The 14,776-nt window shown below is 38.3% G+C and overlaps 1 protein-coding gene across 1 annotated transcript in view; it reads left to right on the forward strand.

Annotated features, from left to right (window-relative positions):
* Positions 1–1,057: 1,057 nt before the first annotated feature.
* Positions 1,058–14,776, forward strand: part of fsip1 (fibrous sheath interacting protein 1) — a 58,474-nt gene continuing 44,755 nt past the window's right edge. Inside the window, exons 1-8 of the mRNA XM_053510315.1 lie at positions 1,058–1,119; positions 1,404–1,578; positions 6,378–6,441; positions 10,428–10,580; positions 10,687–10,770; positions 13,345–13,440; positions 13,810–13,958; positions 14,625–14,744. Of these exons, the coding sequence (XP_053366290.1) occupies positions 1,408–1,578; positions 6,378–6,441; positions 10,428–10,580; positions 10,687–10,770; positions 13,345–13,440; positions 13,810–13,958; positions 14,625–14,744 (837 nt within the window). The 5' untranslated portion in view covers positions 1,058–1,119; positions 1,404–1,407. The remainder of the gene's footprint in view (positions 1,120–1,403; positions 1,579–6,377; positions 6,442–10,427; positions 10,581–10,686; positions 10,771–13,344; positions 13,441–13,809; positions 13,959–14,624; positions 14,745–14,776) is intronic.

Consider the following 14,776-nt stretch of genomic DNA (forward strand, 5'->3'; position numbering starts at 1 on the left):
GACATGAAGGACGGGTCATCCACGGCACTCTGAAGGATGTTACTTCTGCTTCTAAGTCAGCAACCTGGATACGAACTTGTCAGCAACATGGTGCATGTTCAAATCCCACATGAGGGTTGCCTTGACTGTTCCATATGACACACTGACAATGGAAGCAGTGTTATGGATTGTTCTCTGACTATCATCATGCACAATTTACCGAATGGGTTAAGCTATTGAATGAAGGTCTTCCTGATCTCCCTGTGACTGTGTGTGCAGGCTTGTGCTGCCATCTGTGGCTGTGTTACAAAACTAGTCTTGAAACGTTTTAATACTACATTGTATAGCTTATTTGTGACAAGATAAGAGAACTTGTCTGACAAAACATACACACACACACACACACACACACAAAATAAAATACAAACTGTTGTGCCAACAATTGAGGCATTTACAGTTTTAATAGTAATATACTGCAGAAGGAAACCTGAATAAACCTGATATGTTGATTCTAGCACAGAGACTCAAAAAACAGGAAAAAAGCTACATAGAATTACACTAGAAGCATACCAAAAGTATAAACGTTTTAGTGATAAAAACCTTCCACCACATTACCTTCTAAAGTTTAAAATAATTATTCAATTTCAGACAATCTAACAAACATCATGACATTTAGTTTATGCTGATGAAAATAAAATAATAAAGATATAAACAAGCACACATGTCGATGAAGCATATGCTAGCCATTAAACGCAACAACAGAAGCGGAGAACAATAGCAGGGGCCGATCAGAAATAGGTAATCAGAATGTACTGTACCCTCCTCTGGTCTCCGACTGGCTGGTGTTGTCCCTCCTCTAGTTTCTGGTTGACTGGAATTATGTCAGAATTATAATGTGGCCACAACTTGGGCGAGCACAGCTTTATGATATTGAGCATGCACAAGATAGAGTTTGAGTGAGAGAAAAGTAGAAGTTGAGCTAGAGAACGAGTTTGAGCACACATGAATGAGTAAGAGAGATATTTCCTCTTAGGATTGTAGCGGAACAATAATGATATAAGCATCTGTGTATTTTATGATTGTTGTAGATGTTTTGTTGTCAGTCTACAGGATCCAAATAAAGTATCCACTCAAAAATGGGTAAGACTTTAGTATAAATAATTATTTGTAGAGTAAGTGCAATATTTAGGGTTTCCACACAAATCTATACAATATTTAGAGAATTCATGTAGTATAATCCACAAGTAATCACACAGCAGTATTCAGGAGATTCCATCTGGCAGCAGGAGTAATGTGTGTGGACAGAAAGAAAGAAATAAAGAAAAAGAGATAGAGAGAGATTTATTTTTTATAGTATTTATCAGTCATCTTCAACTTCTTTTAAAGCTCATGTTCACTTATATCAAATACTTGTTTTTATTTAGGAAGATGGATATTACCAAGGGCAGTCTGGATGATATATCTCGACCAGCTTCCAGTGAGCGTTCTCGACCTGGGAGTCGAGTGTCCAGTATTATCCTCTCAGAGGGGGTGAGAATGAATCAGGACAGGATTGGGGCCCTGGAGGTCCTCAGCTCTGAGCAGAGCACTGAAACTCAGGTATTAAAAATGTTTTTATGAAATGAGTTCTAATATTATAAACAATTATAGGTGTTAATGATTGTCTGACCACTGTCGTATATCTTATGACTCTATCTTATATAATATTTTTATTATTAAGAAATTAAAAGTTTTAAGACTAGACAGATTGCAGCGCAAGGTTACACACACAAACAGCGGCAGAAGGAAGATTGAGTCAAAGTCAGACAAGAAACATGCTGTGAGCTGTGAATGTCGAGGATCATTACAGGTGTTGAAACTTGGGTATATGAATACGAACCTAAGAAAAAGCAACAGTCTTTACATTGGATCATCTCAGTAAATAAAAATGGCGAGGCAGGTCCGCAGCTTAACTAAGTGCATGCTCATTGTCTTTTTTGACATTTGTGGCATTGTGCAAAATGTTCAGTAGAATGGACATTATGAGCACTTATGTGCCACATTATGTCACAGCATCTCTAGCTTTTTTTGACTCATTCAACGCTTTTTCCCTCAAGGTGGCCGTGGCTATATGCGTCACTCAACAGAACCAATCAACGAGGTAGTAACCAGTGTATACACATAGTACGTGGACAACACAGTAATGATTGTAATGTCGAGAATTTATATAAATCAGAGAATAAGTTTATCTTAGTCAGAACTCGATCTTTTAGTGATATCTTAATGTTTTATACATTGGAGGAAAGACAGGCAGACATTTACATAGGCTTCATCCTGAAATAATAAAAATATCACTGATTACATTAAAGCTGATCAACTTATTTTTAGTTTGTAAATGCTGTCAGTTGTTTAAAATGTTTAATCTAGTTTATCACAGTCATTGACTGTGGTTAATCGTGATTAATCACGATTAATCACGGTTTTTAAATACTCAGACTTATTTGTATTATAAACATGCAATGGTAGAAATAAAAAAAATGCAAGACAAACTGGTTGGAGAAAAGATATTATGCAGTTTTATAACATTTCAAACATTAACATTTAACAAATGTTACATTAAAATCTCACGAATGGGACCAGCACTGCATGCAATGGCTGGGTAGTATGGGGTATGGAAACTCTTCGCTTGAACTCGTATCCTTAAATGCAAAAATCAACAACCTAGAATCTGAGCCACCTAAACCACCACTCTCATAACTTTCCATCTAGAAGCTTTTTATAATGAGACTTGCCGTTCAGCACACATGGTGATGTTTCTTCAGTCATCTTATGCACGGTAAATGTGCCTTAAACGTGCCATTATCACACACAGATGGGTAACTGCACTGCGATTATGGAAAGCTATATATACAGTGGGTACGGAAAGTATTCAGACCCCCTTACATTTTTCACTCTTTGTTATATTGCAGCCATTTGGGAAAAATCATTTAAGTTCATTTTTTTTGCTTATTAAAAATGAAAAAAAAAAAAAACACAGAATGGTTAACATTTTTGCAGATTTAAAAAGAAGAAAAACTGAACTATCACATGGGCCTAAGTATTTAGACCCTTTGCTCAGTATTTAGTAGAAGTACCCTTTTGATCTAATACAGCCATGAGTCTTTTGGAAAAAGATGCAACAAGTTTTTCACACCTGGATTTGGGGATCCTCTGCCATTCCTCCTTGCAGGTTGGATGGTAAACATTGGTAGACAGACATTTTTAGGTCTCTTCAGAGATGCTCAATTAGGTTTAAGTCAGGGCTCTGGCTAACCCATTCAAGAACAGTCACAGAGTTGTTGTAAAGCCACTCCGTCGTTATTTTACCTGTGTGCTTAGGGTCATTGTCTTGTTTGAAGGTAAAACTTTCGGCCCAGTCTTAGGTCCTGGGCACTCTGGATTAGGTTTTCCTTCAGGATATTTTGTACTTGGCCGCATCCATCTTTTCCTCGATTGCAACCAGTCGTCCTGTCTCAGCAGCTAAAAAACACCCCCACAGCATGATGATGCCACCATCATGCTTCACTGTTGGGACTGTATTGGACAGGTGTTGAGCAGTGCCTGGTTTTCTCCATACATACCGCTTAGAATTAAGGCCAAAAATCTTGGTCTCATTAGACCAGAAAATCTTATTTCTCACCATCTTGGAGTCCTTCAGGTGTTTTTTATTGTGTCTTGCACTGAGAAGAAGCTTCCATAGGGCCACTCTGCCATAAAGCCTCGACTGGTGGAGGGCTGCAGTGATGGTTGACTTTCTACAACTTTCTCCCATCTCCCGACTGGATCTTTGGAGCTCAGCCACAGTGATCATTGGGTTCTTCTTTACTTCTCTCACCAAGTCTCTTACAATTACATTTAGGCATTTGGCAGACGCTCTTATCCAGAGTGACTTACAAAAAGGGCTTTAAAGTTTACATCAATGGATACATTGGGGGGGGTTAGTTCAAGTACTGCAGAAACAGATACATCTTGAGTCATCGTTTAAAGAAAGTCAAAGTCTCTGCTGTACGGACATCTAGAGGAAGTTCGTTTCACCACCTAGGTGCCAGAACAGAAAAGAATCTGGATGAATGCCACCCTCGATCCCTGAGAGATGGTGGGATGAGGCGAGCAGTGCTGGAGGCTTGGAGGGAGTCAAGAGTAGTCCAGTCTTGAAATAAAAAGGGATTGAACAAGCACCCGAGTAGCCCGTGAAGAAAGAAATGGGCGGATTCTTCTGATATTGTAAAGAAGAAATCTACAGGAGTGAGTAAGGTTAGCAATGTGTGGGGAAAATGACAGATGATTGTCTATGGTTATCCCAAGATTGCGGGCAGTGGCTGAAGGAGTGATTTGGTTGTTGTCCAGGGATGTCACAAGGTCTTGACCTGGAGATGAGTCACAAGGGATGAACAACAGTTCGATTTTACTCAGATTGAGCTTGAGCTAAAGAGCTGCCATCCAGGATGAGATGTCTGCCAGACAAATCTGAGTGTCAGAGGGAGGAAAGGAGAGAGTTGGGTGTCATCTGCATAACAATGGTATGAAAATCCATGCGATGATATGACCTTATCAAAAGACCAGGTATAGAGGGAGAACAGAAGAGGACCAAGTACTGAGCCCTGCGGGACACTAGTAGAGAGTCTATGTGGGGCAGATGTAGATCCCCTCCATGTTACCTCATATGACCTATCTTCTAGGTAAGACGCAAACCATTGCCACGCTGTTTCACAAATTCCAAGGCTTGCAAGAATAGATAATAGAATCTTGTGGTTCCCCATGTCAAATGCAGCTGACAGATCCAGGAGTATGAGGACATATGACAGTTTAGCAGATCTAACAGCACAGAGTTACTTAGTGACTGACAGAAGGCATTCTCTGTGAAATGTGCCACTTTGAATTCAGATTGGTTGGGATCATTAAGGTTGTTCTGTGAGAGATAAAGAGACATTTGGTTGTAAACAGTCCTTTCAAAAATTTTGAAAATAAAAGAGAGAAGTAACACCGGGTGATAGTTGTTAACTTCTGATGGGTCCAGGCAGGGTTTCTTGAGGATGGGAATAACCCTTGCCTTCTTAAAAGCAGCAGGAACATGACCAGATGATATGGAATGGTTGATGATGGTTGTGGTGAAGGGAATAAGGTCTCGTGAGATGGTCTGGAGCATTGTGGAAGGGATTGGGTCTAATGAACAGGTGGTGGGGTTAGATGACGAGATGATCTGCTGAATCTCATCAGATGGGTTCTCATCAGGGTTGGAGAATTCTGCTAAGGGAGGGAAGGGAAGGTCCTGAGGTTCTGCTGTAGGAGTTTGGTTGGGAGCGAAGGACTGGTAGATTGCTGCAATTTTCCCATCGTAGAATGTGGCAAAGTCGTCAGCAGTCAGAGAGGAAGGGGCAGGAGGAGTCGGTGGGTTAAGTGGTGAGGAGAAGATGTTGTGGAGTTTGCCAGGATCATGTGCAAAGGCTTCCAGCTTTTCTCTGTAGGAGGTAGTTTTGGCAGAAGTCAAATCACATGAGAATTTGGAGAGAAGGGTCTGGTGACAGACGAGATCTGCATCAAGCTAAAATTTCTTCCATCTTCTCTCTGCAGTTCTTACTTCTCTTCTGTTGTTGCATAGTACATTAGATAGCCAAGGAACAGGTCAAGACGTCTTTCTTGGTTTCGATAACAGCGGGCAAAGGAGGTCTATGGATGAGGACAGAGAGCTATCTCCCCTGATAGCTCAGTTTGGCCGGACGGCCAGCTCTAGGAAGGGTTCTGGTCTTCCCAAACTTCTTCTATTTAAGGATTATGGAGGCCACTGTGCTCTTAGGAACCTTAAGTGCAGCAGAAATCTTTTTGTAACCTTGGCCAGATCTGTGCCATGCCAAAATTCTGTCTCTGAGCTCTTCAGGCAGTTTCTTTGACCTCATAATTCTCATTTGCTCTGACATGCATTGTGAGCTGTATATGCTAGACAGGTGTGTGGCTTTCCTTACCAAAACCAATCAGTATAATCAAACACAGCTGAACTCAAATAAAGGTGTAGAACCATCTCAAGGATGATCAGAAGAAATAGACAGCACCTGAGTTAAATATATGAGTGTCACAGCAAAGGGTCTGAATTTCTTTTTTAATAAATCTGCAAAAATGTCAACAATTCTTTGTTTTTCTGCCGACATTGAGTGCTGTGTGTACATTAATGAGGAAAAAAAATGAACTTAAATGATTTTAGCAAATGGCTGCAATGAGTGAAAAATGTCCAGGGTCTGAATACTTTCCATACCCACTGTATATATATAGCAAAATAGTTCCACTTTCTCTTCCCACTTTCCTTTTCTCTGACACCTTTTCCTTCCTTGTTTTAATAATCAAAGCTAATGTTTAAGAAGCAGTTGGTAATCCTTTCTTTGCATTAGGATCTCCAAAACATAGAGAAGAATAGCCTGGACTGCCTATCAGAAATCATGGCCCCTGACCAAAGTGAGTAAATGTTAACAAAATTTATTTATAGTGTAGTTTGAGAAACTTGATGTTTTAATGTGAACAATTAAGCATCATGGAGACAATACAAGGGATTTTCATACTTTTTTTTATACTTTGGATGTTGGATTATGACACAGAGCTACAAACTAAACTACAAAGTGTGTGTTGTAGTTTTAACAGGGTTTTGTCATTTAAAGTGAATCGTATCTTAAAGTCTTTTACAGTCTAATCATTTATAATAATATTTATATTTAACTATAATTATATTTTAACTATTCATACTTTTTAAGAGTTATGTTATGAAATATTGCATAATTTATATATGCATAATATTTTTTGTATAACTGGAGGGAGTATACACTACCTCTCAAGAGTTTGGGATCACTTTCTAACTCCATGTTCGTTCCTGATTTTTATTTCTTTCTATATTGTAAAGTAATTGCCAAAATTTGCAATAATCTTCTTTATAACAGCTCTAATCTGAGGTGCTCTAATGGGTGATTTTTGAGGCTGGTAACTCTTAATGAACTTCTCCTCTGCAGTAGATGTAAGTTTTGGTCTTGCTCTCCTGGGAAGGTCTTCATGAGAGCCAGTTTCATCATGGTGCTTGATGGGTTTTGCAAATGCACTTGACAATACTGTTTTTTAAGAACTATTCCAGAAAGGCTGACCTCCGTGTTTTAAAATAGCAACTGACTGTTGTTGTTGTTGTTGTTGTTGTTACATAATTACCTAATTCCATATGTGTTATTTTCTAGTTTTGAAATCCCCAGTATTGTTGTAGAATGTAGAGAATAAATCACTAAACTAGAACAAAGAATTTTTTTGTGTATATTTCATTGAACAGTGACAAATTTAGTGTCTTTGTTTACTTGCACATTGTATTTGATATGAAACAGTGACTGAAGTTAAAGTGCAACAGTCTAATTTTAGGAGATGTAGAGGAATAAAGCTGATGAACTTTGGGAAAGAGTAGTGGAAGCTAGGTTAAGGGCAGAGGTTGGCATTTGTGAGCAGCAATATGGTTTCATGCCTAGAAAGGGAGTTGCATTGTGTCTTTGTAGGTTTAAAGAAAGTATATGACAGGGTGTCGAGAAAGGAGCTGTGGTGTTGTATAAGTCTGGAGTGACAGAGAAGTATATTGGAGTGGTGCAGGATGTGATGTATGAGAGCTGTAAGACAGTGGTGAGATGTGCTGTAGTTGTGACAGAAGAGTTCGAGGTAAAGGTGAGTCTGCATCAAGAATCGGCTCTGAGCCCCTTCTTTTTCTTGTTGTTGCTATGTTGATGGTCAGATGAGGTTAGACAGGCGTCTCCATGGACTATGATGTTTGCAGATGACATTGTGCTTTGTAGCAAGAGCAGGTGAGGTATGGAGGTATGCTCTGGAATGCAAAGGGATGAAGGTTAGCCGTAGCAAGAAAAAAATTAATGTGTGTGAACACACAAAATAATCTTCGGTCATGTCATAGGTCAATTCAATCTCCCAACCAGTGGCAAGTGATCAAGATCTCCTGTAACTAACAAAACTGACTTAAAATGGCCAAGGACTACCAATAAAGAAACCCAGCCTCTTCAGATAAACATTAAATGTGAAGTGTTACTTTTATGGCCTGCAAAGCCTGCATGTGAAACCTATATAGTCCAGCTAATAGGTATAAAAGTATAAATTTGAATTGCCAGACATTAAAGCAGAAAAATACTGGGGCAGCATTGCTCATGGGATCTGGCTCTATGTCCTCTATGTCCTTCCTCTAAATAATGTTTCATTCACACAGTATGACCTCATTGTCAAAACGAATCTGTTACTAACTTTACAACTATTGCACTCACACAATCTTTAGCCCACAATCTCATCACGTAACTTCAAGTTAGGCACGCACATCCACTCATAGTCTCCAGATGACTAATGGAGTTTATGGTTTTGAAAACAGACTAATTATATAAAACCTCAGAGTTACTTTGCAATCACTTACTCTCCTTTTACATTTTTGTCTAGTTTCTGCCTGTTCACTGATCACCTGGGCCTGTATTTAGTGTCTCAAAATCAAAATTTTAAATACATTTTTTTATTTGTCACATACACAGCCATACACAGTATGATTTGCAGTAAAATTCTTACACGACTGTTTGTGACCTTGAAAAAGAATTATATATAAAAAAAATTATATAAAAATGTAAGAATGTAAAAAAGTAAGAACTGTATAAATATTATATATATTAGTTATGTGGAATGTTCTATGTGCAGACAGCAGCAGTATAGGGTAGTCATGGAGTGTGAAATGAAGCAGTGATATTCATTACTCCTAGGAATCGTGTTCAAAGTTAATTGGATTGAAAATAGTATTCTAGAATATATACGGCATAAATGTTTGTTACGAAGTTTCCTACTCTTACTTTCAGCAAGGAGTAGGACTGTGCCACAGAAAGCATGTGATGTCACTGATTATGACACAGAGCTGCAAACTAAACTACAAAGTGTGTGTTGTAGTTTTAACAGGGTTTTGGAAAAGTGAAATCAGTGGAAGTTGTGTGAAAGCTTTATGCACTAGACAAAACAAATGCTGCATGACGTTATGCTAATCAGACTGTTCCAACCACAACTGTTGAGTCCCTAAAGTAGAGCTGTCTATTAAGGCAGCGTGTTTTTCATTGAATTCCATGCAGTTGAAGGTGGGGAAATGTATGAATCTGTGCATGATCTGTAATGCTGTAAGATCAAAGTTTGATTTATTATTTGTGCCAAACAACATCACTGTTTTAAAACTGCATCTTCACTGTTACTAAAATCATACAATATCAGTCACCTGCAGAGACAGCATACCAAATGTTTGTTAATGGAGCAGTTGCATACCACATGCAACGGTATTCCATTTTTGTCCAAACGAAAACCTTTACGAGCTTTTTGCCAATGTTACTAAAACGTCTTTCCTCCACACCCGTCCCAGTCTGGCCACCATCTGCTTATTACTCCTAACCAGTTAGGACACATGTACATTTCGGGGAAGATAGGAGTGATTTTCTATTTTAAGAAATGTTAATAAATTGCTCTTACTCCTACTCATAAAAGTAGGTCAATCTGAGAATTTTTGGCTACTTTGGAGTGATTTCCTTAGTAAAGTAAATCCTAGCTTTAATCTGATCTTTAGCCTACCATACACTTCTGAGTATTGCTTAGCCCAAGGGCTGATGACCATGAGGTCACATGTTTAATAAAATGTTTGGCAATAAAATGTCCAGGTATTTCTGCTTAACAGCTAGTACTGTGTTTCAAATAGCAAACACTAAAACTTTTTTCATGTAATTTAACATTAAATATTGAACATTGTAAAATTAGAAAATTGTAAAATTGCACATTGAAACTAAATATTTATTAATTTAATGCCAGATTTTTCTATTTGTTACGGATCATAACGCTAATCAAGACCACAGCGTAATTTATTAAGAGAAACAGAGCTCATCAGTGTGTTTGACAAAGCTTCCAACTATGCATGAACAGTTACATTTTACAATTTGGAAACCACATGGATAGGGATGTTTATACTCTGGCATTCCTACTATAATGGATATTGCTTTTATGATAATTTCTCATGCTCCTAGAAGTACTCTTTTCCAAAACACAAAGTCTTTCCCATGACCACAGGATACATCTTCAGACATGGTGGTTTAGGAAATGAGAATCTAATGAGAATTAGAATCATGATAATCTAACGAATTAAGAATGAAGGGTTCTTAGTCATTTGCTTATTTCAACCCAAATGGCAAATCTTTTTTTACACCAGACAGTGTGTTCTACTCTCTAGTTTTTACTCAAGTTTTAAATTACAAACCTGGAATACAAAATGTGAGGGAACCAATCACCCAGCATTTAGATTTTCTCCTGTTTGGTTTGTAACAAAATGATCAAAACCACACTTGCTTCTACAGTATCTGTCTGTTTCCTGATACCCTGTTGATATTCTGTAGGGCTTCTATGTTTTACAGATGTATCTGAGGGGGAGAATAAAGATCCAGAGTTGCAAAAGGCCATCATAAAAATGAAAAAACTGGACAGAATCCTGGCTACCAAGATCTCCAGTGAAAAAGAAGTCAAAAAGCAAGGCAGAGAGCTCCACCAGAGACTCTGGAAGGAACTAATGGAAAGTTTTTGAATGCAGATGGACATTTTTAGTATTTGATTTGTATGTCTTTATCACACATGCGATTCTGCTGTAGTGACCTTTTGTATTCTAAAATACTCTGCAGGATCACAAACCTGAGCGGATATCAGAGTGGACAGATGAAGCCGAAAATACGAGATTGTTCCTTGCACTTACCGCCAACACCTGTAAGTCAAGACAAGAGCATCTTCCAGTGAAAATTATACATGTGTTTTGATCCAATTAAAAATGCCATTAAAAATGCACATCAAATTATTAAATAAGTCATTTTACTTGTCTGATTTTTTACAGTAGATTATTTTTTGTTAATGATCATTAACAAATGACATAGGATTTATGGAGAGCTTGTCTACCATAATTATAACAACAGTCAATTCAAAAGGCTACATATGTAACTGTGTTTTTATCACTATACTTGAGAAATGCCATTATGGTTTTCTTTGTAACTAGTAGAGCATTCCCATGCAATCATTTCTGTGCCAAGTCCCAAAAAGAAAGCACTCCATTTGTGACTGAAACCCCATGCTTGGTCATGATCACATTTGGCTTCTGACCATTTTTCTTCTCACCCCCCTTCAATAAAGGACAGCATATGAATAGTGGTGACATACATTATTGATTAATTATATAAAAAAAAAGTTCTTTCCTAAAGAAAAATATATCTCCAAATAATTACAGTCAGGATGTGTAGGGTAAGAAGGTGTGTTAGAACGCAGTTGGACAGCAGAGGCCCTTTATGTTGCTCCCCAAAGCACACTTGGTGAATGACCTACTAGTTAGCTGTTCTTTCCACAAAGCACTCAGAGCCCCCACTGGCCACAGGCCTGCCCTGCACACATTGTTATTTGCAAAATGAATATTAATATTTTGATGTACAGTATGTATTCAACAGCACACTGAAGTATCCAGGTGCACAGGCTTGGCTGACATGTGCACTTTTATGGTAGACCCAAAATGTTTCTAGTAAGAATGCCAAAATATTGTGTTATATAAGAGTTTTATGTCCAGTGTTTTGGAGCATAGTAAGTGAAACCATCTTTCACAATGAAAGCTCAAATAATATGCAAGTCAAGTGTCCAGTGATCAAAAGGTTTGACAGTTGGAATGTGGAATTATGGATCTTTATCTGGGTTTCAGGCCTCTACTCTCACATCAGATCTGGTATTTATAGCTTGTGGAATAATAATTGGGGCAAACTCAGCCTACCTTTTTTAAAATATTCAAACCATTTTGAAAAGAACCTCCCTAGGCACTCTGGCCCTGATGTATTATTTATCTTTTATAATGTTCCCCTTTCTGTCATGACATGACTATCATCGCAAACTAACAGCCTTCCTGTGGAGGTTCACCTGGAGAACTCCACAGCCCAATATTAAGCTTATTGTAGAGTTTAATCTGGTGACCTTCACAGCCTCACTTCCATCCTTGCTTTCAACGTGGGTCAATCTGGTCAAAGCTATAGCCCTACTTCCAGCCTACTTTCTGTGAAGGTGAAACTGGTGACCTCAATTGCCCAGTTGCCTATGGAGGTCAGTATGGCAACCCCTGCTGCTTAGTTTTCATTGGAGGTTAATGTTTGTTCCATGCCTAGGCTGGCCAGGTTCTCACAATAGGCTGAGGAGGAAATCTTTCCCAGGGCCTATGCCATTTCCTAGCCTTGCAGGCTTAGCAGGTTTTTGTTCCCAATCAGTTCCCTAACGCAATCGGTTAACCCAGCCAGTTGGCCTGGCTCTCACAACCTTTTGCAGTGGCGTCTCTTATCTAATTTTACAAAGCTCCAGTGTTTAACCCATATTTAACTGGCCCTATTCAGGTAGTCTGCTGTGTTGCGGCACTAAATTAAATGATTTATAACTTACGCTGTATCCTTCATAATTAGTCGTCAACCTGCCGTTATTTAAAATATTTGGAACTTGCCTATAAAGGATTAATAATAAAAAAACAGTATTTGTTTAAATAAACAGTATTTGTTTATTTATTGTAAGTGACCTTTTGCTACCCACCTGCAGTACCTTCAGTGACGGCCCACACGCTGGGAAACATTACATTTATTTGATGTTTCAGGCAGATGGAGTTGATAATGTCGTGCCTCCTGGGCCTCTGATGGGGTCTTGAGCTAGCAAAACTTGTCTTCTCCCTTGTGTTAATGGTTCCAGGAACAATTGTTATAATGGCTTTCTCAGGCAACCTTAATACTTGCCTGCAGCACATTTACTGAAATTACTGAAATTTAGAACCAGAAGCCGCTACTGAGAGTACATCTAGATCTGTCTCTATGTGAAGCAGTTGTATTCAGCACTTCATTATACTGTACTAGTGCACCGTTACTGACAGGGCTTGCATTTGCCTTATGCCCACTGCCAAATCATACCCACAAAGGGGGTCATAATCATAAGTTTTCCTCCCTCTGGATAACTTAATCTTGGCCAATTCTCACCCATCATTTAGGTCTCTGCCATATAGCAGCCAATGCTAAGGTGAAGGCTATATAGCAATATCTGCCTTTTCTGCATGAGTTTAAGGACACCCATAAATGTATCACTGTGAAGGACAGGGGGAGACCATTGTTTCACAAAGTACACAGCCAATTAAAAGTTTTTGGACTGCTGACTGCAGCCTTGTCTGAATTCAAACTTATGACCCCCCACCACACCCACCCACACACAAACACACAAATTGTGTTTAACAAGCTTTAAAAAGTTAGATGAAATAGTTGTAACTGTGTTACTCCAAATTCACAGCCAAGAATTGCAGTGAAGAAGTGGACTTTGAGCCTGTGTTTGGAACCCAAGTCCCAGATCAACAGAATGACCCAAGATGCGAAGATGGCAATAAAGGCAAGCAATATTAGGTCTATATACGTAATTAAAATAAATAAATAAATAAATAAATAAATAAAAAGCTGCTGCAAGCTGTTTATTGCATTCATTGTATTTCTGATTTAGAGTTACAGTAGTTTTGCTCATTTCCTGCGCTAGAGGGCCTCCTGACATTACAAATCACTATCGTGTCTACGCAAGACGTTAGTGTTATTGGGTCTCAGATAGGGTAATAATTGTATAATTATAATTGTAATTATATCTTTAGCTAAGAGGTCACAGTTATAGCCGACAAAAAACTTTTATTATATGCAGTGTTTTATGTAATTCATCATGAGCATGGGGCGAAACATAATAAAAATAGATTTGTGGACTATACCTTTTTAGTCTCTGCATTGGAGATTGGAGTGCACGGCAAGACTTCAGACTCTGTTAAAGTGGATTGTGACTTGAAAGACGTTAAACAGACACAAAGCCAGTGCAGTGTAATGAGCAAGAGCAAGCATAGACAAGATTTCATCAAGAAAAATATTGAGGTATGTTGTCTTCATGTTTGTTCAGGAGCTAAATGTACGGCTGAACAGGAAATTTATATGCAAATTGTTTAAGAAGTTAACATTTACAACTACATTAAAAACTTCAGCTGTATGGATTCATTTGCATCAATTATAGAAACCATCATTATTGAACAGTAGCTTCAACAAGCTGTTGCTCCTTTGTGAACATATACTGTAAATAAAGTATTCCAAGTTTATAAAAGATACTGTGTATGAGAATTAACAGAGAAGCACTTGACATGCCTGGGGATTATCCTTTTGGCAGTTGTTTGCATTACCGTAGAATGCTAAAGACATGACATGGACGAAAAATGTGCCCTGTATGTACCAACATTAGTTTTGCTGAAACGTAAACAATGTTTTATGTTGAAAAATATTTCAAATATTATTCCAAATGATTTTTTTTTTACCTAGACATGACGTAATCTGCCTTTCCGATGTGGTTTAATTTAAAAGATTGTCCCAGACCATAACTGTCAGAAGTATGTGAATGGATTATTGTTTTAAATTCCGAATTCGGAATTTTAAATGTTTTAGGGTATAATTATAGCACTTGCATTTGTCCCAGCATGTGATCTACGGTTTCTCTCAGCATGTCTTTCTAGCTTTGCCCATTCTGAAGGAGATGTGTATGTGTGAATGCAGCTAGCCAGTAGTGGAGGAAGTTTGGGACTGTTGACACAGGAAGAGAAAAAACGATTAGAGGAACTCCTCAAGGACATAGATGAAGGGGAGCATTCTGTCAGTCCTACTTCCGAACCAGAGGTACACACACACTTACACACACACACACTGGT

This window comes from Clarias gariepinus, chromosome 13 (genome assembly GCF_024256425.1).
Source record: "Clarias gariepinus isolate MV-2021 ecotype Netherlands chromosome 13, CGAR_prim_01v2, whole genome shotgun sequence".
NCBI lineage: Eukaryota > Metazoa > Chordata > Actinopteri > Siluriformes > Clariidae > Clarias > Clarias gariepinus.